This window comes from Lacerta agilis, chromosome 9, assembly GCF_009819535.1.
Source record: "Lacerta agilis isolate rLacAgi1 chromosome 9, rLacAgi1.pri, whole genome shotgun sequence".
NCBI lineage: Eukaryota > Metazoa > Chordata > Lepidosauria > Squamata > Lacertidae > Lacerta > Lacerta agilis.
The window spans coordinates 52,787,479-52,812,507 of NC_046320.1; the positions used below are offsets into that span (position 1 = coordinate 52,787,479).

General features: G+C 41.7%; 1 protein-coding gene across 1 annotated transcript in view; it reads left to right on the forward strand.

Moving 5' to 3' along the window:
• The window catches only part of CXXC4 (CXXC finger protein 4), a 51,468-nt gene extending 36,689 nt beyond the window's left edge, over positions 1-14,779 (forward strand). The window contains exon 2 of the mRNA XM_033160355.1: positions 14,563-14,779. Coding sequence (XP_033016246.1) covers positions 14,563-14,607 — 45 coding nt within the window. The 3' untranslated portion in view covers positions 14,608-14,779. The remainder of the gene's footprint in view (positions 1-14,562) is intronic.
• Positions 14,780-25,029: the final 10,250 nt, after the last annotated feature.

The window sequence follows — 25,029 nt, forward strand, 5'->3', positions numbered from 1 at the left end:
ATTTCTAAAAAGGCAATTAGCAGTTGCCAGGGGCTTAGATAGCAACTCTGCTTTTGAGCGGCTTCCCATCTCAGCTGCACAAAATAAACACTTCGGTTTTTAGAAAAATATCCATTCTTGCAACAAAGTGACTGTGTTATTTAAGCTGAGTCTGTGAAGAAGAATAGCAATCATTGGCTGCAGATCATTTTGTTTGAGATACGAGACAGGAGAGGATGGAGTTTGTGCAATGGTTATGGGATACATCCAAACCTTAGGCCAAGAATAGGCAAACTCGGCCCTCCAGATGTTTTGGGACTACAACTCCCATCATCCCTAGCTAACAGGACCAGTGGTAGGGGATGATGGGAGTTGTAGTCCCAAAACATCTGGAGGGCCGAGTTTGCCTATGCCTGCCTTAGGCACTACTATACATGTCGCAGAAGAGAAAATGGCTTTGGAGGAGATAGTTCTGTATCTGAGTTGAACACATCACCGTCCGTCCTGGACCAATTAGGAAATGTGCTGTTTTAAGGCCCCACCCTCCAGAAACAAATAACAGGCACTTTTCAATTATTCCTGGCCACATCCAGGTGTATCCTTGTTTTGAAATTAATCTATGTAAGTAAGAGACTTACTGTAAAAAAAAAACTTTTATTAACATATCATCATAATATATGTCATCAGTGCTTTTTTCTGGGGCAGTACACAGGGGTAAGCACACACCTAAACATTTTGTGAATCTTTGTACTTTTGTCCATTTACTGTATTTATTTTCCCCAATTAGAACTATAAAATTATGGTTTTCTTGAACCAAAATGACAGTACCCCTAAACATTTTTATAGAAAAAAATCACTGTGTGTCATGCATATAATAATATGACTGGTACATAATTTAGCCAGAATATGTATGCCTCGATAACAACGAACGTGCTTCGGTATTATTTACTCTGATTGATAGTAGAGCATTATACAACAATGTAGTCTTGCACAATATTATATAATAATATTCAGTAATTAGAGTTATCCTCATTAGCCCAGCTTCATCTCTAATTGCTATCAAAATATTGTGAACCAATAACCTGTATTTGGTGCTACTTACTGTGATCCCCTACACTTGTTTGTGTGAAAGAGTGTACACTTGTTTGACTGTTCAAGTATTGTGTGCACAGGTTGTGCACTTTGTTAGATGTGCAGGGCTAGGCTGAGAGAGTAAGGTAAAGGTAAAGGTACCCCTGACCCTTAGGTCCAGTTGCGGACGACTCTGGGGTTGTGGCACTCATCTCGCTCTACAGGCCGAGGGATCAGGTGTTTGTCTGCAGGCAGCTTCTGGGTCATGTGGCCAGCATGACTAAGCCACTTCTGGCAAAACCAGAGCAGCACATGGAAACGCCGTTTACCTTCCTGCCAGAGTAGTACCTATTTATCTACTTGCACTTTGACATGCTTTTGAACTGCTAGGTGGGCAGGAGCTGGGACTGAGCAATGGCACCAGGATTCGAACCGCCGACCTTCTGATCGGCAAGCCCTAGGCCAGTGGTTTAGACCACAGTGCCACCCGCATCCAGGCTGAGAGAGTCGCCTGCCTCAAATCACTCAACAAGAGTCACAGCCTCAGTAATAACAACAGAAAATTGTATGTAAGACTTCCTTCTTTTATTTTAGTTTGTGGGAGGGGATGCCCCTTTCTATTAAAATTCACCAACAAAGACACACAGAACAAAGAATTGAAGGCTTGAAGGTTATCAGGCTTATGTTTTGGTAAATTTTCTAGGCTGCCAGTGCTTTTATAGCATTACCTGTTAGCAGAAGCTGGAACAGCAGGATTTTTGAGTTTCCTCCGGGGAACAAGGCTGCTGTTTGTCAGTATTTGCACCTGCACAAGCAGTGAAGGTTGCCTTAAACAATGCTGATCAATTCCAATTTTATTCCTGACTTCCCCTCCCCCTAACTTCCAGAGGAATCTGTCTTTCCTGTCACTCAGGATAATGATCCCCCTGCAAGCATAGCCGAGAATCCAGAAACTCACTGTAATCTCATCAAGACTTTGATTCCCCAGCAGGGACTGTTGAATTTATACAACCAGGAGGTTGGGGCACTTTAGCTTTCCACATCTGTGTGTGTTCAGCCACTAAAATGGGTAGATTTCCTTCTGGCTTTTTAACTCTGCTTGTTTAGAGAGGCAAAACCAAAGGATTTCATTCCACAAACTGAGTTTAAAATGATCTTGGTTTATTCCCCCCCCCCAACTCTAAATGCATTTGATGTTGCTGTTTTTACTTTTAAATGTGATTGGGGTTTTTTTTTGGGTGGGGGGAAGCATAGCAGTGCCCAATCTCTGGATCAAAGATTATCATTATGATTAATAATTTCTGTAGCATTTGGATGCTGCAAGCCTGTTACAAATTGCATGTGTGCAAGCCCTGTGGAAATAAATGGGATTTATATGCATTTAGCTGTGCATTCTGCAAAGTGTACATCCAGATCCTGACAATCTTTACTTGGAAGCAAGTCCCCTGTATTAGGCATGATCCGATCAACCTACTTTCATCCCATATTTGCACGTGTTCATTCATAAGTCTGTATTATAATGTTTCTGTATTCATATATTTTTTTTTTTAAAAAAAATAGCACTGCACAACCATTTGTATTTAAATACATATTTTCTTAATGAACTCATATGCTACATTTTTTTGGGGGGTACCACAAAATTCAGAGTAGTATGCAGTCCAAAGGGTAATTATGTTTTGGTCCATACTTTTGTCTGTCAGTTCACACTGGAATTCACAGAACTCAAATTCCTCCAGCATCCCAAATCTGTAATCCAACGACGTTTATCCCCACCTTGGAAATGCCCCTAGGAGTGTGCCTTTTTGTTTCTTAACTCGTTCCTTCCAACAGCAACCCTGTGAGGCAGATCTCTGGGATTGCCATGGAGAAGTGTGGCAGAGAAAGAATGAATTAGGTCATTCAGCCAACGCATTACAGCTTCCACGTGGAAGCTATTTTAAATTGTACTGTGTGGCAGCTGTTATCATGTGGTAAGCTGATTTTATGCAGTGGTGTCAATGTCATCATCATCATCATCATCATCATCATCATTTGGACTGTTTTGGAGAAAATGCCCATAGAGTGATTTAAAGTAGTTTCCATGTAATATTTACAGTGTCTGTACTCATCCTTCATTATTGACACCCAGGCAATTAATTAATGGCTGGATCTTTCTGGAATCACCACAGAAGCTGCTTGCAGGGTGGGGCAGAGCTGCTATGCTAGCTTGCTGGCAGGTGGCTCAATCTGGCTTACTGGTGAGGAGAGAGGTGAGGCAGCAGAGAGGTCGGCATGGTGCAAATGTAGCAGCAGAGCTAATCTGGCACTCCTGCCAGTGCATTTGCACCATGCTGACCTCCCCACTTTTGCCCCCTCCCAGTAACCAACAGGCAGGGAGGTAAAGTAGTGTCTCTGCTCCCTGATGCTAGCATAGCGGCTCTAACCCAGCCAGCAAGTTGCTTCTGTGTATCTGGATATATATTTATTTATAAATTACATTTTTATCCTCCAAGGAGATCAGGACAGCAACACACATGGCCCCCTCCCTTTTATCCATATAAAAAGTTGGTGAGGGCATTTGGTGAACTTCATGGCTGAGAGGTGACTTGAACCCACTCCCCCCCCCCAGTTCATTCTAGATTTCATTTTCTACAGTGTTTTATTTATATCAGAGTTGCAATGGGGCAAAGTAGAAAGGCAATGGCAGCAGATCAACTGTAGCTCAATCTGCAGTAGATCAGCAAGGGTTTCTGGCTCCCAGTTATTTAACAGCAACAATGAAATGGCTTTTCCCACCTAAATTAGGCTACTTAAATTAAGAATGTTAACCAGGACTATGAGCTCAGTTCTGTTATGATGACAAAAACTGATTCCTTGGCTCCTGATCGGCTCAGAAGCACCTTGCGATTTAATTCTATGTCTTTTGCACTTGGTTCCAGCTGGTGGATCTTGAGGTTCTAGTAAAAAAAGAAAAAAGAAACACAATGTAGATGTGACAAGTTTGAATATGCCCACTTCTGCCTTAGAGCTAGGGATAGGCCAATCTGTCAGTTTTGGGTTCTCTCTTGGTTTTTTCCAATTTGTTGTTCAGTTCTCCACATTTCAACATAAATTTGTGAGACACACATACCCTGCCGCAAAAAAGTCCTTGTAATAATTCACCAGCATTTTAGTGAAAATTTCTCCTAGTATACACATCTTTGTATGCAATGTTACTTAATATACACACTTTTGCAATCAATTATCCCTAAAACAATGCAATTTCACATGCACATTCCCGCTAATATCTGTACTTTTATGCACGTTTTACTGAGCATGTGCATTTTTGTACACATTACTTGTACACATTACATTGCGAAATTTGGAGGAATGCAAATTTTGAAGTATGAGTGTGCTTCGGATTGATTATTGCTTAGGGTAGATAGATTCACCTTTAAATGACAACTGAAACAAATTTCTTACCCATATCTTCCTAGAGCTCAGACAGACAACATTCTTGGGTGGCTTTTAGCTGTCATTTGTGATCTCCAAGCCCCGGTTTTGTACGATCCAGCCCGGGGCAGATTAATGAGAGCCAGGGAATGAAGATCTTGCCAGGGAAATTGGCACTGCGCTCTGATCATTATCCCCACCGCTCATCCTGCCTTTTCTCATTGGGGTAGAATGGAAGCAGGGGAGCTTATGCAAAGGACTTGGCAGGATGCCAACGTTCCTATTCTAGCTTCTGGGGTTAACAAATGGAGAAAGGTGGCTGAGCCTTTTGCCCTCCAGTTCCCATCAATATTTCCCACATCTGGATTATAGAAACAGAAATATTAAAGAGAATCTTAGTTGTTCCAAAATAGCATTTTGCATATTTGGAGCTAAGGTCTGCTTGACCTTTATTTGCTCTCGATTGAGATGCCATGTCTGTTGAAACATGCTGTAGCAAGAAGAAGAAGAAGGGAAAAAAGTCATCTCAAATCCTGTCATTTTCAGGGGAAAGGTGGCTTTTTTATAGTTCTTTTCGATACCTTGCTCAAACAAAGGTGTTATTTACATGTACCCCCTTTTATGTTCCTTTGAATTTGATTTGGGCAGACGTGAGTTGCTTGGCATCGTTCTGAACTCAATATCCTTTTATACTCAACTTCTTTATAAATTATACATCCATGTGCTTGTTTACTATCAGCAGCCATCTTACAGCCTGCGCACTGCTGCATGAAAAGGTCTGGCAGCGATATGTGCCGTGCTCTAGGTAGCTTTGAAAAGCATGTTTACTTTGCTTTGGTACTAGTAACACCTTGCAACCTCAGTGTGTGTCAGTATAGAACAGGGATAGTTAGAGAAAATAAATTCCTACCCTGGGATTCACCAGTACCAAAGAAAACCAGGGAATTCAGAATACCTTTCTGAAACAAAGAAATCTGCAAGTCCTCAGAAAGTAAATATGATTCCCTGTCCCCATATTTAACTAATATAGACATAGAAACATTGGAGGGCAAGGTGGAGCATTGCTTAAGTGCTCACAATGGCTTTGTTAGGGAGGAGAATGGGGAGAAAAGCAAAACAATTTGTTCCTGCCTGTGGGAGCAATGAGGGAGAATTTCAATTCATTTTGCATTTAAAGGTGAGCCTATCTACCGGTAATCTGCACCTTCTGAAACAATATGGGAACCAAAACTGAGACATCCAAAATTCACTTTTCTCTGAATTTTGCAATGTAGTCTTCCAGCCAAGTAATGTGTACAAAATTGACATGCATGTACAATATTTGTGTGTGTGTGTGTGTGTGTGTGTGTGTGTGTATCTACTGTAAATAGCATATAAAAGTTCATTATATTACACATAAGTGCTTTGCAAAAATGTATGTACTGTATTAGGTAAAATTGCATACGAGAAAGTGTATATTAGGAGAAATGTGCACTAAAATGCAAATTTTAGTGGAGAACTGCCTGAGAAATTGAGAAAAAAATACATTTCACCCACCCCTAATCTCCGGTGACCTTCTTGGATGCCCTGCCAGTTTCAGTGGCTACCAGTCACCACTGAAATTCAGTGTCACAGAGTAGACTGTAACAACGTAGTTTTAAAGAGAACTCATGAATAAATACTGGGACAATCTTCTGCCATCTAAATGAATGGCAGCTACATGTGAGCATGATAGGGCTCTCGAACACATTCTGTTCATGGAATCATAGCATTGGAAATGATTTCGGAGATCATCAAGTGCAACTCTCCACTCATTGCAGGCCCTAAACTGCAGTATGCAATTCATGGCGGAGTTGTTCTCTGTTGCTTCAGAGGGCAGGACTAAAACCAATGGGTGGGAATTGCAAGGAGGCAGAATTTCCTAATTAGCAGAAACTTCCCAAAGGTGAGAAGCATTCAAGAGTGCATGGGACAGACTGTCTTGTGACACTATTCACAGATATCTTCTAAGCAGAGGCTCGATGGTCATCTGTCAAGGATATTGTAGCAGTCGGTGGGATGGTAGCACTTATCTGACTTCCCATCACTGACATCACTCTGCCTTACCAGGATGGGGAGGGACAAGATGGTCGTGAGGTCAGCATGGTGCAAGAGCACGGGCAGAACCAATTCAGCACTGTGCCAATCTGACACTGTATTACTTCACCTCTCTCCTTCCTGGTAAGCCACAGCAATGAGAACAAGTCTTTTCTGTCACCTGCATGTTCTGTCCTACTGTCAATCCATCCCTTAATCTCCTTTCCATGCTACATACACCCAGCTCTTTCAACCACTCCTCTAAGCACAGTTTCAATCTTGTCCTCTGGACATGCTCTGCAAAGGTGTTGTGCAGCAGAACATCTGAGCGGGATGGCGGATGTGCCCATGAGTAGCGGAGGCTAAAAAAGGATCTCTTCCATCCATCTGCTGATGTATTAAACTAAGTGGAGCCTTTCCATGTAAGCTAGGTGCTTTTTACTCCTGAGAAGAATGGGAAAAAATTCTCATTGGTCCACTGTGACCGATTTGTGAGGCACTTGGTGGCTAATGTGGTTCATAACTGTTCGGACTTGGATTCTTCATTGTCAATATACATTTGATAGCTGCTCATTTTGTTATGCATTCTTTTCAGCTTTTGCAACCTGAGAATCTGGAGAGGATACGAGGCCCTAGATCCCTGCTCATCCTGGCTAGTTTACAGAGGACAGGCTCAGTGGTTGTAATAAGTGATTAATGCTTCCCTGAGAGACAGAGTGATACAATCTGTTAAAAAATGCAGTGGTTAGGCTTCTGTTTAAGAAACCCTCTTGAGATCCCACCTTACTGGATAATTACTACCCAGTATGCAATATTCCATTCTTCTGTGAGGTGCTTGAACAGAGTTTGAAGCACAACTCCAGGATTCCTTTGATGAGGCAGAATATACATTTAAAAAAATAAATAAATAACTAAATAAATAAATAATTTGTTTATTGATTTTCAATTAAAGACATTCCAATTAATGATAAATTAAATCGAATCATGCCACATTAAAACACAAACAGTAAAACCAATTGTACAATCTGAATTAAATAATTTCAGGGGGCTTCCCACTGTTTTACATCTCAGTTTGGTGACTGAAATGCCTTCAGTTGCCCTCTTGAGTGATCTGCTCTAAGAACTGAAGTGGAGGAATTCATTCCTACTGGTTGTGCTAGACTTCTCAGCAGCTTTTAATGCCACCTGCAATAGAAGGTATGGGGAGCCTATGGCCCTCCAGATGTTGGACTACAAGTGCCACCATCCCTGACCATTGGCTGGGACTGATAGGAGTTGGAATCTAACAACATATGGAAGGACACAAGTTCTCTGTTCCTTAACTGCAGTATCCTTCAAGTGTGTCTTGCTGGAATGAGGCTCGAGGATACTATATTAGTGACTCCATTCTTTCCTGGAGGATAAGATTTCAGAAGGCTGGTGCTGAATAATATCTGTTCAATGCCTTGGCCTTTAGAAACTTTAGGAAAGATTCTCCCAGATATTTGGTGTTGGCAGTGGCGGAGGAAGCCTCTTCGCCGCCCGGGACAGCAGAGCGGAGGCACCCCCCTGGGGGCAGGGCATCACAATGCACGTTGGATGCACTGCGCATGCCTGGAATTTCCGGGCATGCGTAGTGCATCCAGGCTGGCACTTCTGCTCCCACGGCGAGCCAGCGGCGGCTCATGATGCTGCCCCGCCCGTCCGTAAAGAAGCACGGACGGGGTGCTGGGTGGCGGGGGAGTGGCGGGAGGGGCCAGGGAGTGTCACCCCCCTCCCCTGGAACCCGGGGTGGCCCTGTTGTGATATTATAACATGCCGAGCTGCGAACGCTGTAGCAGCAAGGTCACAAGACTTAAGGGTCATGTTTCACCCTGTGGGAGAAACACCGGTCCCACTAATCTTCTCACACATGTGATGTCATTGTAATTTACTGTTGTACTCTTTACTTTCTGTTCTGCGTCAGGAGATGCAGACGCTTTAATAGACAGCTCGTTATTTCAGAAAGGCCCACCCCCTACGCCCCACCCTTCCTACACCACTGGGTGATGGCTGTCATCAATATGCAAATACCCCTCAGTTCTGTATCTCCCTTCCATCTCAGTTTGGGGAGAGCTTCTAAACCATTATCTGAGTGGACAAACACCCAGATAAGATAGAACTGTTCTAGATTAGGAAGGTGACTGGCCCAGCAATGTTAGCTCTTTCTGGAAATGATTGCACTCCCCTTGAAAGACTGCATCTGGTTCTGGCATTGCACTTAATTCCCACATTGCAGTTGTGACCAGAAGTTCTTTTGCTCTGCTTAGACTGGTGCGGCAACTATTCCTGTTTCTGAGAAAAGTGGACCTGTCCACAGCCGTGCCTTGTTTATGTGGAGACTGGATTACTACAACCTGTTATACATGGGGCTGCCTTTGAAGGCTGGAAATGTCAGCAGTACAAAATGCTGTGTGTGGTGCCATGCTTTTGTAGTAGCATGCCACACCATTGTTTTACTAGTCCCACTGGCCACCAGTCTGTTTCAGTGCACAATTCCAAGTCCTGGTTACTGTCGCCTCTAAATCACTAAATAACTTATGACCATGATGCCTAATGGGCTTCTGGTCCCTGTGTTAATCTCCATATCTGTTTATCTGAGGCAGCCCTTCTGTGCATTATGTTACACTCTGAGGTATGCTTGGGATGCACAATGGGTCTTTTTTGTTATGGCATCCAGACTATGGAACTCTCTGGGAGGTTTGCTTGTCTCCTTCTTTCCCATTGTCCCACTGCTGGATGAAGACCTTGCTTTTCCAATAAGCTTTTAATTTATCTGTTGTTTCATTGATGCCCTCTGTTTCTCTAATTATTGATGGGTTTCTTTTAATCTGCTGCCTTTTAAATATTGTTTTTCTTATTGACTTAATTATAGTGCATTATTGATCATTAATTAATTTTCTGTTTATGTATCCCGAGGTAGCCACTGTGATGCTCTCCAGATATTGCACTGCAACTCTAATCAGCCTCACTTACCATGGCCAGGTAGATGATCACAGTAGATGGTCAGGGCTAATGGCAGCTGTAGACCAAAAACAGATGATGTATGACAACCTGAGTGCCCTAATTTTGGAGGCAGAAGGGAGGCTATAAATTATGTAATCCATAAAGTATTAAAAATACCTAATTGGTCTACATATATTTTAGAATGGACTAAGGATCCATGTACCTTTTAACCTACTGGTTGCTTTCAGACATAATGTGAAGCAATGGTTTGGTGCTATGCAAACGAACCTTGAGGAGCCCTAAACTCTTCTTCTCCCCTTCTATCTCCTCCCATGCAATAATTTCCTGCTGCCTGATCCTGATTTGTCGCTTAGTGCAAGCCTTAGTTTCACTGATCAGACATTGGCAAACTCTGATTTGCCTGAAACCAGGATTGAGCATTAGCGAATTGCTGCTCATGAGGTGGGGAGAGCACACAGGCACAAGGTTCCTCTAGGTTTGTTCATATACCACCAAACTGTGGTTTGACCTTATGTTTGAACAACTGCTGGATATCTCATTTTAAGGAAGATTCCCCCCCTATCAGTTATTAAAGAGTTACTGTTAGGAGATTGCCTATTCCCCTCATAGGGGTACAATTCCCAGAATGCCTTGGGAAGTGGGATTGATTGTTAAATCACTTTAGGAATTGTAGGTCTGTTTATGTTTCAGCACCAGGGCCGGATTTAGGTTTGATGAGGCCCTAAGCTACTGAAGGTAATGGGGCCCTTTATATGGCCAGCTGTCCTTTGTCGACAACAAATTGTCACTGTTTTTGTGTGTGTTGAATATATTCTATATGATAATTTATGGACCTAATAGGTATCTAAAGCCACTTGCACACAACAAATTGGAGCCTACACAACACAAAACACCGTTGCTGTATGTAGGTTTTATTTTATTTGTTTTTTATCTTATATTTTGGAAATGTACATCCAGGTGTTTTTTCCTTTAATTTTTTTTGGAGGCCCCCCAAGAGAATGTGGTCCTAAGCTATAGCTTGTTTAGCTTATACATAAATCCATCACTGTTCAGCACCCTTAATAAAGTACAGTTCCCATGATTCTTTGGGGAGGAAACCATTACTATTTAAAGTGATATTTTAACTGTACAGTACAGCAGGGGCCTTAATGCAGGTGTTTTAAAAGAAAGGGGAGAGTGGGGTGCAGACAGAGGCATCCATACAATAACTCTAAGCAAAAGCTTACTATCTTGTGGCTCTGTTACTTGTTGGAATTATCAGTGCTGCTCTTTGGACAAGCAGGTGCCACACTACTTTAAAGTTATCTTGCTCAGGAGCAAACAGAAATGGACACAAATTCACTGTCTATTTTCTTTCCCACATCCACCCTCTTTTTGTGGGGTGGTGGGTGTTGTTGTTTGCTGAATGAGCAGTTGCTTTGCTTCAAGTATGCCTGCATCCCACCAGCTTCATGTACCACCCCGTACAAATCCAACTCTTTGACCTGCATAAGTCACTAAGACTTGAAGTATTCCCCTGGGCTGCAATCCTGCACACAATTAAGCTCCTTAAATCCCATTGAACTCAAGGGGATTTAAGTGGCCTAACCATAAGCAGAATTGCATTCCAAGTCAAGAGCTTATATCTAGAGTAGTAATGTGTGATTATTTGTCATCTACCCAGGATCTTCTGGGTATGTCTGCATTCTATCATAGGAACATAGGAAGCTGCCTTATGGTCGATTGGTCTAGATGCTATAGGGAAACAGTTCCATTGCTGTACCTAGCTAAGGCAATGGGTCTACTCTAGCAGCAGTTCCCCAGGGTTCCATAGAGGGTCTTCCCCAGCCCTAGCTGAAGATGCTAGAGATAGCACCTGGGAGTTTCTGTAAACCATGTGCAGTACGACTGAGTTCAGTTTGTAGTGAAAGGATGTCAATATGTTAATTATACCCAGCTCTGATGTTTGTTTTCATTTCACTGAGGTTCTACAGTTTTAATGTTTACTTGATCTCTCCCTATGATTGGGAACTGGATGTAGGCAAGCCCCAGCAGAGCTGAAACCAGATAAGGCTGAAAACAATGTTTGCCACCATACTTGGTGACCAGTGCTCTGGGGACTGAGGGAGTTCAACAGCCTTTTAGTCAGTCTCGTAATCTTGGATGGTGTGTTGTTGTTGTGCTACTGCTGGTGCTGGACTGCTTATTATGCTAATCAAGTTGTGCAAAAGAAGGTTCTTTCTTTCTTTCTTTCTTTCTTTCTTTCTTTCTTTCTTTCTTTCTTTCTTTCGTTCTTTCGATACTACTTTTCCCTGTAGCACAATGACATAAGAAGTTTCACGCTGCCAGAATGCAATCTTAAAAGTGCAGAAACTCTGTTCTCTCTCTAGCATCTAGCCTTTCTAGATGCAATATTTAACTGTTCCATCCAGAGAAGTGAATGGACATTTTCAAGTACACATTATAATGCACACAGGGCTGTATGAGAGGGTGACAAAATAAAGGTGACCGATTGTGAATGTACTGGCCTAATCTCTCAAGCTATCAAAAGAGTGAGAGAGAGAATGAGAGAGGGAACAATCATGGTCTATATACCACAACAATACTGTCACCTTCATCATTTTGTAAAAGTTCTGGGTTAACTTCTGAAAGCAGGAAGAGAGAGAGAGAGAGAGAGAGAGAGAGAATTCACTTTGCATGAAAGTTGCTGTGTTAGACTGTAGCAGAGTATAATTGTAAAAACAACCTCAAAGGTGAACTCCCCCCCCCCCATGAGATGAGCTTGCTGTCATTTATCCAACATAGGATGGTACAGGTAGAAGGAAAATTGGAACATAATGGCAGCTCTTGATATGCAGTAGACTGCCAATACTTTAACTTCTAATATTCAACAATAGCAAGTAAAAATGCAAGTTTAAAAAAATTCTGCCAAGGTTGACCATCTATTGGTTAATCACCCATGTCATAGCCTCCGTGTTCCTTACCTATAAAATACGAGTATTAACTAGTTGCCCTTGACCATGTCTTTGTGTAAATCAAGTGGCCATTAGAATCTTTTGTCTGTGGTAGCTCAAACATAGATTTGTGCATTGCAGTATCTAGCTCATAGGGTGCAGCAGGTAATTGGTGAGCCAGCATGTTGCACCTGCCTTTACCTCCAAGCTACAGTTTTGTACCTGACTCCACTTGGTGAACCTTGAAGTTTTAGTAACAAAATAAATCACTTAGGCTTGAAACCTGAAGTCCACTAAAGCTCATGCTACAATAAGTTTCTCAGTGATGGATCTTTGATTTAATCATACTTAGAGTAGACACATTGGCATCAGGGGAACTTAAATTAATCATGACAAACTGAAGTCCTGTGGTCAAAACAAAATAATAATAATAATAATAATCCTTACAGTAGCACCTTAGAGACCAGCTAAGTTTGTTCTTGGTATGAGCTTTCATGTGGGAATGGGTGATTTCGTGTGGGAATGGGTGATTGGCTGATAGGTGTGGAAAACCTGTTGATGACTGCAATTGGTCTTAAAGGAAAAAGCAAGGGGTGAGATGGCTAAGAACAGCTTTGTCATGTCAATCACCCATTCCCACCACCTTTCTGAGTAATACCCCTCCCCACTCTCTCACTATATATAAGGGTCTGGTGACTTCTGTTTCAGTGTATCTGAAGAAGTGTGCATGCACAGGACCGGTGCTAGGGTTTCTTGCGCCCTAGGCGAGACCACCTTCTGGCGCCCCCCTTTAGCAGGAGGTGGGGGTGGGGGTGGAGAGGCAAGCAGCAGTTTCTCCGCTGTAGCAGAGAAGCTGCTGCTCGCCCGTCCCGGCCCCCGCCAAAGCCTGGGGTGGTGTAGGGGGCAAGCAGCACCTCTCCGCTACAGCAGAGAAGGTGCTGCTAGCCCATCCCATCCCGTCCCCCCCCCCCGCCCAAGCCTGGCCAGCGCCCCCTCCATCTTGGTGCCCTAGGCAATTGCCTAGTTCGCCTTAATGGACGCGCCGGCCCTATGCATGCACACGAAAGCTCATACCAAGACCCGCTTAAATGCAGCAGGCACGCCCCTGCCGGCCACACCAGTTGGTCGGTTGGGCAGGGCACCACGCCCAGGGCTCGGCCAATGAATGCCAGGGGATAAAGCCATCCCCTGTGCACATGGAGGGCTCGTGATGTCTGCAACCCCCCACTCATTTCTACAGACGGAAGGGGCTATGCATGACTGTGGCTGCAGTCCTAGCCCTACTTACCTGGGAGTTAGCCCTATTGAGCTCAATAGGACTTCCTTCTGAGTAGACATAGTCAGGATGGTGCTACAACAAAATAAAAAAATAAAAAAGTTCATTCCAGTAGCACCTTAGAGACCAACTAAGTTTGTTCTTGGTATGAGCTTTCGTGTGCATGCACACTTCTTCAGATACTGTAAGTCTAGCTCCAACCTTTAGACTTTAAGCTGCCACTGAACTCCTTTGTTTTAATGTGTAGCGAGATGTCTTTGGCTTTTTTTTTTTTAATACTATGCTGCAAATGTGTTTATATCCTACCTTTCTTCCACCTTGGAATCCAAGTGGTTCCAAGATGGTCCCCCATCCAGGCACTGGTTGGTCTCAGCCCTGCTTAGCTTCAGCAAGGTTGTAACCTCATATGCTTTTAGACCATATACTGGAACTCTATTACTATTTCATTTAATTTTTTTGTTACCAAATATGTGCTTCATGGCTAAATATATAAATAAATACATCTCAATCACATATACATTCATCAGAAGGGTGATGTTTGGTTTCCAATTGGTGGGACGTGCTTTGGTTGCCAGCGGTTCCTCCAACAGCGGTTGTGAAATAAAAGGGAGTTTTAAAATATATATATATATAAATAAAACCTGATTACTAAAATGGCACCTTTGCTAAGCTGAGGTATTGCTTTGGATAATTAAAACATCATGAGGTGTTGTATAATACCTAGATAACTGGAGGGCATGATTGACACGTCGAGGAAAGAGCAAAACAAAGCAGGTGAATGAAAAGAAAGAACAAATCTTACAATGCACAATGGAAAGAAAGCTTAACTTGTTTTCTTGCTTTTTTTTATAGAGAACACCAGTTCCCAGCGCCGAAGCATTCCGATGGTTCTTTTAAGCAGTAGTATTATCTTATTTTCAAGGCAGCCTGAAGTGAATGGCAAGCTAAGGTCTTGTTTTAAGAAACTGCTTAGTCCACCACTGAAGAATATATTCAGATAACTATTTTCATTTATGTATAGGGGTTTCCTCAAAAACAAAAAACAAAAAAAACAAATTATGAACTAGGATGGTCTCCGGGTAAGAGGGGAAGGGAAAGCCACTTTGAATAACCTATCGACGATAAAGCAAAACAAAATAAAAAATAAAATAAATCCTTCCAGTAGCACTTTAGAGACCAACTAAGTTTGTCCAAGAACAAACTTAGTTGGTCTCTAAGGTGCTACTGGAAGGATTTTTTTAAAAAAATTGTTTTGACTATGGCAGACCAACACGGCTACCTACCTGTGACGATAAAGCAGACTCCCCCCCCCACTGAAATGCCTGAACATAAGATAGTACTGTTTGAGCTCCTAACTCATCATGTTCACGTTCACTGTCTTGTGTTTTCATGCTGTTCAGAAAAGCCCACCTTGCGGTCACTTGTCCCTCCCTCCACTGCTGCCCACCTTTCCCCCAAATGACCCAGCTGCGTTTTTAGCAACTGGTTCCAGTTTTAGCTGCCGTCATTTGTTTTCCTATCTAAAGACCCCTCCAAATAAAGGAACACACCATATCAGAGGACTCTAACCAGCTCGTGAGGGCCACTCTCTTATCAGGAGACCACCACATCTGGGACCCTGGGGGAATTGGCCAGTTGACTCACATTCAGTACACCAATTCTTTCTTTGATGTAATTTAGCTATACTAGTGAAGTTGTTGTCTATTTTTAAAGTGGCTGTAAAAAAAAAAGTTTGGGTAAACCCCTGCTATAAAATAATGTATCTTTACAAAGTACCATATCTATACTTCATTTTCCAATATATGTGTTTCAGTACTGTAAACTGTACAGATAGCAGCTTGTATTTTGTGTGTTTAGACACAAAGAGACAATCACGTCTGAGCGTCTATGGAGAGTAACTGTTTGTACACAACAGTGTGGTTCTGCAAGTTAAATCCGGAGCAATAAATCCAAGTTTTTTTAAGTATTATTTTTGCCAGTTGTCCAGTAGCAGCACTGTCTTTACCATTTATACCTGATATGAAGTTGTGCAAGAGTAAAGATTATTATGCATCCAACAAATACCTTTTGGACCATACTGTTGTACGAAAAGGAAAGACATAAAATGTAAAAGTTAATTGTTTGTCAGCACGATATTAGAGTAGCAAATGCGTAATTGCATTGCTTCGGAAAGAGCTTTACAGAACGGGATCCGTCCAAAGCATGTACATTTAGCAGACCCACTTTGCACTGCACCACAAAATAGAGTTTACAGCATAAGAGGACACACAGAAAGGATTTAACAGAGAGTTATATCAAAGTTGTTTTAAGATACAAAATGAAAAGAGTACCATACCTTTTTGGGGGCGGGGGGTGGGGAGGTGGAAATTTGTCATTCAATATATTTACCTTCCCTCTGGAAGTTGTTTTATAGACCTTTCCATAGGATTTTTTTTAAAAACCCTTTATAATGTATCTTTAACTATTTTTGCCCTATGTGCAACATTTATTTCTTAGAATAGTTTGTAAGTTTAGATGGTGTTACATCTTCTCTGCAGGTTATTGAGAGCCTGAATATCTTTACAGTGTTCACAAATATTAGCACTTCTAATGCAATTAAAATTGGGGCGGGGGATGTGATTTATATTTTTCCCTGCCTAATTTTGTCCTGTTGGCCCTGCTGGGAGTCAGTGGAATTACTCGACATGGAATTTTAACTGTACCGACAAACCATTGGCTTTGCTGATTAGGTTCTGGTTAAATCGTTCATAGCAAAATCCCATACATGCCCATTCATAAGTAAGCCCCCCCCCCCCCGGAGTTCAATGAGATTGAACAGGTAACTGTGCATAGGATTGCAGTCTCAGAAATGAATTTTAAAAACCCAATGTAGGAGAACGATTTTTAAAAAAATCTCCCCCAGATTACTTCATAGCCATCTTGTTAAGATTAGTACTTTGTTTAATTGGCGGAGGGAGCAATAGCAGGTGGATAGAAACAAATTATTAAGAAAGGTGTTCTGGAGGGTTCATAGCCTCAGTTCTGCTCAAGACTTCTTGAACACAGAGTGTGAGGAATCCCACCTAATCCTGAAATTTTCAGCCAATATTAATTATATATACAACTTTTAGAAATAATAGGCTTATCCCCACCCTTGGATTGCAGAAAAAACTGAAAACATGCCTGCAGTTTGCCAACAGTTTGCAGACCAGAGGTTGTTTGTATGGCGTTTCCCAGTAATTGTGGTGGGAAGGGATGTTGTAATCACTAAACTCACATTCCTATGTAGGCTTTTAAGGGTGCAATTTTGTTTAGTTTACAATTGCCCTGCCATATGCAAAATAATCGGTTTCCCATCCTTGCGGTGCAGGTTTCAGGGTGAAGATTCCAGTCCACATTGACCATTTTGAGTAGAGAACCAGGGGGTGGCAGATATTCCTGGCCAACTAACGTAATACAATTGGGGGTGATCTTGTGCATGCCACTTCACATATGTATTCCCTCCATTAGAGTTTCACAAGCCCTTTTCCTTATTCAAACATACACAGAGCTGGCTATTTTGCATAATGTACTCCTGTCTTGGAATGCCTCGCTGCAGAAATTTAAGTACAGAATCCTAATGCACACACAGGCCCAATAATAGGGCAACATGCCCACAAAACATTTTATTTCGGACTGTTACCTTATCTATTTCCCCTCTCTTTCCTTTCTTTTTTTATCATGGGGGAAACTGACAGGTTTGAAGAGTATTAGATGTTTTGGACAGCATCAAAGAGTTTTGATTTCAGATGAGCAGAAAAGGCCACCACAATGAATCATTTCCTCTCTCTAGCTTGTTTTCAGCTGCCTTTAAAACCAGGAGTGTTGTTATTTTAAAGATTTCTTTTATCATATCAATTTTGTTTAACCCTTGAAAGTAGCATTTGAGGAGTAACACCAGAAGAGTGAATTGGTTCTCTCTCTCACTACACAGCAAGGACATAGCTCTGGCTCAGGCATAGTGCTGCACCATAGCTTAGCATTACAACAGCAAGTCTAGCTTCCACCCCAGGACTATGAGCTTCCTCCGGGGCAACCATGAGGAGTCTGAAAGCTCCCACTTGCATTTTAGTACAATACAACTTGCATTATCCTTGAAATCCAGACAAATTCAGGTTAATCTTAACTATAGTCAGTGGAAACAAGCCAACTTTAAACCATAGTTTATAAAGATAGGATGTTTTCACTAACCATTGTTAATCTTTATTGCACAGCATGCTAAACCACATGTTCTGACAGCATGATAAACTGTGCTTGTCTTGGGTAATGTTAAACCATGGTTTAGTGTTATGTCCGACAACACAATTACATATTATTCCCAGAATTAGTCTCATTGAAAACAATGGAATTTAAGGGTTCAAAAGGAGCTCTTGAGGCACATTATTTTCTATTAGATCCATGGGGTTAACTTTTTGAGGACTGTGTGTGCAGTTCCAGGTTCTTTTCACAGCTCAACTTTATACATCTTTGGAACATTTTCTCTATGGCTTTGTACTGGAAAGCTCAAATGAAAGGATACAATCTTGCTATGAAGAGTTGTAATGTATGAGAAGTGCTCGTGTGAATGTTCCCATGTCCTAGTAGGGGACACCTACCTCTCAGCTGGGCTACTCCTTTTAATTAAATACAGTAAATAGGTTTGTACCAGGTCCCTGTAAAATGATGAGTTCAAGGGCCCTTCCAGGCAGCTTCAACTGTGGAGACCGGAAGCTTCTAATCCCTAGACTTTGGACCCAAGTGTGTGGTATTGTGGCACACAATGATGCCTCTCAGGGCTGGTCTAGGTTTTTGCTGTCCAAAATGGCTACTATACATGTCCTAAGAGGTAAGCCCAAGCATCTCCTGTAGCACCACACAAGTTCTTAAAGTGCACCTCTTGAACTATAAGTAATTTCCCATGGGCACCTTGAAGGCATCTCTGGGTTGAAGAACCAGTTTGGGCTGGCTTGCCAAGATGCTTCTGAAGATATCCCTTTGGAAATATCCCTCTGCCCTTCCCCAGAGATACTTCCTGCACCTCTGGTTGAGTGCCATCCTGGATGTGCCCTTGAAAGTTTCTCTACTTTAAATCTACATAAGTGGGGGAAACCTCAGGTCCAGGGGATTTACCTGTCTCCCGGGACCCTTCCCCACACCACACCTCTCAGCAGCCCTGTTTCACATCTTCCCTGAGGGTTTTTGCCTCACTGAAGTGTATCCTTGAACTCTGATGGTGCCTCTTGTTTACCTGAATGGAGGATAAAGAGGGGCGTGCAAAGGTGTGTAAAAACAAGCTTATCGCACAAAGATCACAATTCCATTTATTGCTCTGTTGGTTTTTGCCTCTGGCCCCATGTACCGCAGGGATGTAGCCCTCTGAAGCTTTCCCTAAAGGGAACATGGGAGGAGGAGAAACCCATATCCTTCTCTAGAGTAAAGAAGTTGTATATGGCCTTTTTTCATTCAAAGAAGAAAAAGCCCCAAACTTTTTATTATTATTAAGAAACAACGGATAATTGATTATCAATATAGCAAATGCTAGAAGCCTTACTGACCCAACTGGCTGTTGAGCTTGCCTTGTTTGGAAGATCTTTTGTGATCGCGGTTAAAAGTAGGGACAGTAAAATTCAGTTCAGGCTACGTTAGGTGTACAATGACTCATAGCAATGTACTAACTGTCTTAATACCCTGATGTTGCATGTGTCAATGTGGTTTCATTTCTGGGTTTTTATGTTTTGTTTTGTTTTGATTGATTTCAGAAGAACTGATGAATTTGTATATCGTAATTGTGATGTTTTTTACATGTCAAATCCGAATGGTTAAAAATTCCAAAACTGTCAATTATAATTATAATTATTAAAAAGGACATGGATACATTTACTTGGATCCCCGCAATTATTATTATTATTGGAATTTCTTTTAGTCTATGTCTACCAGCCTCATCAAGAATTTTTGTTTCATTGACACACAATTTGTATGATGTGTAGTGCATATATTTAGAGTATTTTAGTTGTGAGTGTTTTGAAGAAGGAAATCTCTTTTCTGACCTCTTAGCCTCTTTTCTCCTGTATATGGTTATCATTTGTAACATAGATTATTGTTAGGGGTTTGAATCTCATTTGTGTTTCCCGAAACCTCCTCAAACGATTTAGGCTGCAATCCTAACTGGTGTGTGTTGATGGGGGAGGACAAAGGTGGTTTGACCACCTCATCCAACATTCTGCTAGGATCTCCTGGCTTGGTGGGTGGTAGTGAAGGCAGTGGAAAACTCTACACATACATATCTTAATTTTTTTTTACACCCCCCATTTCCCCTCCATTGTTTCCAATGGGAGGTAAAAAGGAGGGAGGAGTTTAGACATGCTCAGAAGCATATCTGAGTTCCCACCTGACTTGTGGGCAGGACAGGGGACCAGGAGGGCTTGGAATCCTTTAGATCCCACATGGAATGCCTTCCTTATTGCCTCTCCAACATTGGAGCTCCGTCAAAACTTCCTTTCCAAGATCAGAGCTCCACTCTTAACACCACGGAGTTAAGAGTCAATCCAGCCTATAGCAACTTTGATGCCCTCCAATGGATCATACAATTGCACCCTTAACATTTATAATATGGACTTCTAATACTGCTCCTACACACACACACACACACACACACACACACACACACACACTAATTTGGTCCAGCAGTTTTGTGCTGAAGTTCTCCTATTTTTGAGCAAACAGACAACTCTGTGTGAACTAGTGGATGCAATTGCAGAGGTCCCCAATTCCATTGGAGTGAATGGGGAACCAAAACATGTTGTGCGAAAGGTTCTGTGTGTGCCTCACAAAATACAGGAAGAATTGGGACAAAAGACTGCAACTTTGATGTCTTTTAGAACAGAACGCTGAGTCTGCCAAACTGAATGCAGTATTTTTATTTTTTTTACCATACCTCAGATAAACCTGTTCAGCTGTAAGGTTGCAAGTGAAGCATGCCTAGGCATTATAGGACTTAATAATAGTCAACTCTGTAAGAGAAAGGAAATATTCCCTTTTGTTCAGAACCCCCTGGTATGCAAGTCACACAATTAACACTAAAGAATATGAAGTCTTTAAACGGGCTGTGTCTGTAATCAAATAATGAAAGAAAAAATAGAGAGAAAGCAATTAAATGAACATACCATCCAGGGTCGAATACATCCAGCAAAAATCAGTGGTGGGTCTTTGATCATAGTTGGATGCATAGTGATATCAAACGGATGGTTCTCATGTAACAGCTAAATGTTTCAGATTTTGTTTTTATTAAATTTGGCAGTTTCACACTGAGATCTGCTGATTCCTGGCAAATAAAGGACAGCTCAAATGTGAGAAAGTATTCAATTTTCACAATTGCAGGGAGCTAGGATTACTTTTTCCCCCCTCAGAAAAAAAGACCACAAAAATGTACTCCTTTCACACTGTTCTCCTATTTCTGAACTGTGCAGTTATCTATTAAATTTTCTAATAGATCTTTGTGTAAAGTGTATGTATGCTTGTGCAATTATGAAAAAAAGCAGTTTTTGAAAATGGTGTATTTATTTCAGATCACTTATGGGGCATGTACAAAACTGTATAAACCCATTCAATCTGCCCAGTAAAGTTGTTTTTTGTGATATTTCTGTGTTGTTGAATAAAGGAATTTAGTACTCTAAAGATCTCTCTTTTTCCATGAACAGGTTAAACTTGAGGTATCTTAAATAACAAAATGATTATCCTTGATAACAACCATGCAAAAATAACAAAAAATAACCAAAATAGGTTCAGATTCTTAATTCAGACTTACTCCAATAAATGCAATAAGGTTTTGGTGTGAAATATGTTCAGTGTTTTTTTCTTTATTAGCATTCAACAAAAGTCTCTTGAATTGCTTATCACACGTCACTTCCATTATCTATTATTATTATTATTATTATTATTATTATTATTATTATTATTATTATTATTAGAACCAGCGATTTTTTTCTGGGGGGATGCAGGGGTACACATACCTCTAAACATTTTGTGAATCTAAGTTTGGCCTCATTGAGGGGAAGTATTTCAAAGAGTAGGAAAATGAGAGTACCCTCAACATTTTTTTTAAAGAAAAAAACAACACTGAATTGAACTATTAATCCACCTTGCACCAGCAGGCCCCAGATCAAGTTACAATAATTTAAAACAAATTACAGTCACAAGAATAAGGTGGGGCCTGAAAATACACATCTCAGGTGTCAAAGGCCAGGTAAAGAGGTGCATCTTCAGCATCCACTGAAAGTTGTATATTGAAGATGCCAGATGCAACACTGTGCCACAACTGAGAAGCTCTCCTAGGTCACCCCCTGGACATCTGTGGATGGTGGAACTCCCAAAATGGCCCTCCTCTGCTGATCGAAACACCTGAGAAGGTTTGTATGGAAAGGAGGCGGTCTCTCACATATCTGCAGTCTAAGTCATGTAGGGCTATAAATGCTAGTATGGGTCACTTGAATTGGGCCCAAAACCAGACTAGCAGACATTTAAGAAGAGGGGTTATAGAAGTTCTAAAGGCAACCCCGGTTGCTTTCTGAACCAACTGAGGTTTCAGATTTGTCTTTAAGGGCACATTGCAATAACCCATTCTAGAGATCAACAGAGCATGGAATACCATGGTTGATAATCTCGGTCCAAAAGGGGGCATAGCTGGCAAACTAACTGCAGCTGCAAATAGACCTTTTTTAAAATAAAGATCTGGTGTAAATATTTGTATTAAAAAAAGAGTTACTGATTCAGAAGTATATACCTAGGGAATATAAAGAGCTTCATACAATTAATTCCAAAATATTTCTTGGTTGAAGGAGAGCTGATACTTCATGGAGTTACCCACATTGGCGGGGCAGGGGGAGAATTCCACAGAGCTACAACATCAAGCTGTATTATCATTCTGATGATCTCACCATTTTGTTAATCTCTTAAAACATTTCTGGATTGTGAAGCTGTTTCAATACCAGCAGAAGCATTTTAGCTCCATTTTACTGCTTCATAGTACAAAGTCCTGTTCAATAGATGCCTTGTAAACTCCCAAGAGGAAGGAAAAAGAGGTCCCTTTGCCTTGTAAATCCATATTGTGGTTACCAACACCTGGAACGACTTCAAACAGCTTAAAGTTTTTGGGTTCAATCCAACGCTGCGTAAAGTGCACTTAAGCCCAATGATATCAGTCATCTTGAGCATGCCTCATTTTGTGTCGGATTGCATTTTTATTGTTTTTGACATAAAGTTTGAAGTCATATTCTACGGAAATACGAGGAAACCATAGTAACGAGACGACGGCATCAAATGCTAATTGGCTCAGGAAGAAGATAATTTGATTGCTTCCCCGCCCCATTTTCAACAACTTTTGAACTGAACATGCCAAATTGGATCCAGAGTTGGCTTTCCATGAATAGAAACACTCCTTCCATTCAAGGAGTGGACTGAGATCTGGCAGAGGCTCGCCCTGGAACAACAAGGCAAGTTTTATTACATTTATATCCTATCTTTCCTCCAAAGAGCTCAAAGTGTCATACACCGTTCTCCTCCTCCCCATTTTATCTGCTCAACAACCCTGTGAGGTAGTTCAGGCTAAGAGACAGTCACGGGCCCAAGGTCACCCAGCAAACTTCATAGCTGAGTGGGGATTTGAATCCTGGTCTCCAGGACTCTAACCACTACACCACACTGGACCTCTGTTTCCCTGCTGCTGCTGCTGCTGCTGCACCACCACCCACATTATATTCCCAGAGCAGATGTTCAAGAAGTACAGGGAATTGTCAAGAAAGGGATCCCCACTTCCTTTGGTGAGAGTGTCCTGATGAGTGAAGCTCCACTCTCTGGAATGCTGGATCCAGTTCGTTGTTCTTTGCTTTTTTTTTGCTTTCAAATGCCCAACAAAGATGAAAGTGTTTGAAGCCAGGCTTTTCAAAGTGGCGCAGATTTTCATCCATGTCTTTACAGTGATGTGCTGTGGTTGATATGCCGGTTTCAGTTTAAGAAAATTTAAATAGTGAAGGTGAGTCTTCTTCAAGTTTTCCTCTTAACATTTTTGGTGGTGGGGTGGAGTAATGATAACACCAAATCCAAAGATTACTTTTAAAAATTGCTTCTTGGCTATCAGGGATGGGCAGACTTCAGGCTGGTGGGATCTACTTTGTTTGCTTTCTCTTTTTTTAATAGAACCCCATGATCCACCAACAGGAGCCCGCTGGACCTTCAAACCACAGTAGCCAGTTGGCCATGAAGTCCAATGGGAAGGAGACATGCAAATGAACACCTATGGGTTCCCCAGGAAAAGGGATCAAGTTGTACTGCAGGAGCAATGTTCCCTAACAAATACTCCAAGTGACACAGTTGGATTGCGAGGGGAAGAGGAACAAATGCACAAGGATGAGTAGAACCAAAGAAGGGCAGTGCCAAAGAATGCTCCAACTACCGCACAATTGCACTCATTTCACACGCTAGCAAGGTTATGCTTAAAATTCTACAAGGCAGGCTTAAGCAGTATGTGGACCGAGAACTCCCAGAAGTGCAAGCTGGATTTCGAAGGGGCAGAGGAACCAGAGACCAAATTGCAAACATGCGCTGGATTATGGAGAAAGCTAGAGAGTTCCAGAAAAACATCTACTTCTGCTTCATTGACTACGCAAAAGCATTTGACTGTGTCGACCACAGCAAACTATGGCAAGTTCTTAAAGAAATGGGAGTGCCGGATCACCTCATTTGTCTCCTGAGAAATCTCTATGTGGGACAAGAAGCTACAGTTAGAACTGGATATGGAACAACTGATTGGTTCAAAATTGGGAAAGGAGTACGACAAGGCTGTATATTGTCTCCCTGCTTATTTAACTTATATGCAGAATTCATCATGCGAAAGGCTGGACTGGATGAATCCCAAACCGGAATTAAGATTGCCGGAAAAAATATCAACAACCTCAGATATGCTGATGATACTACCCTGATGGCAGAAAGTGAGGAAGAATTAAAGAACCTTTTAATGAGGGTGAAAGAAGAGAGCGCAAAATATGGTCTGAAGCTCAACATCAAAAAAACTAAGATCATGGCCACTGGTCCCATCACCTCCTGGCAAATAGAAGGGGAAGAAATGGAGGCAGTGAGAGATTTCACTTTCTTGGGTTCCATGATCACTGCAGATGGTGACAGCAGTCACGAAATTAGAAGACGCCTGCTTCTTGGGAGAAAAGCAATGACAAACCTAGACAACATCTTAAAAAGCAAAGACATCACCTTGCCGACAAAGGTCCGTATAGTTAAAGCTATGGTTTTCCCAGTAGTAATGTACGGAAGTGA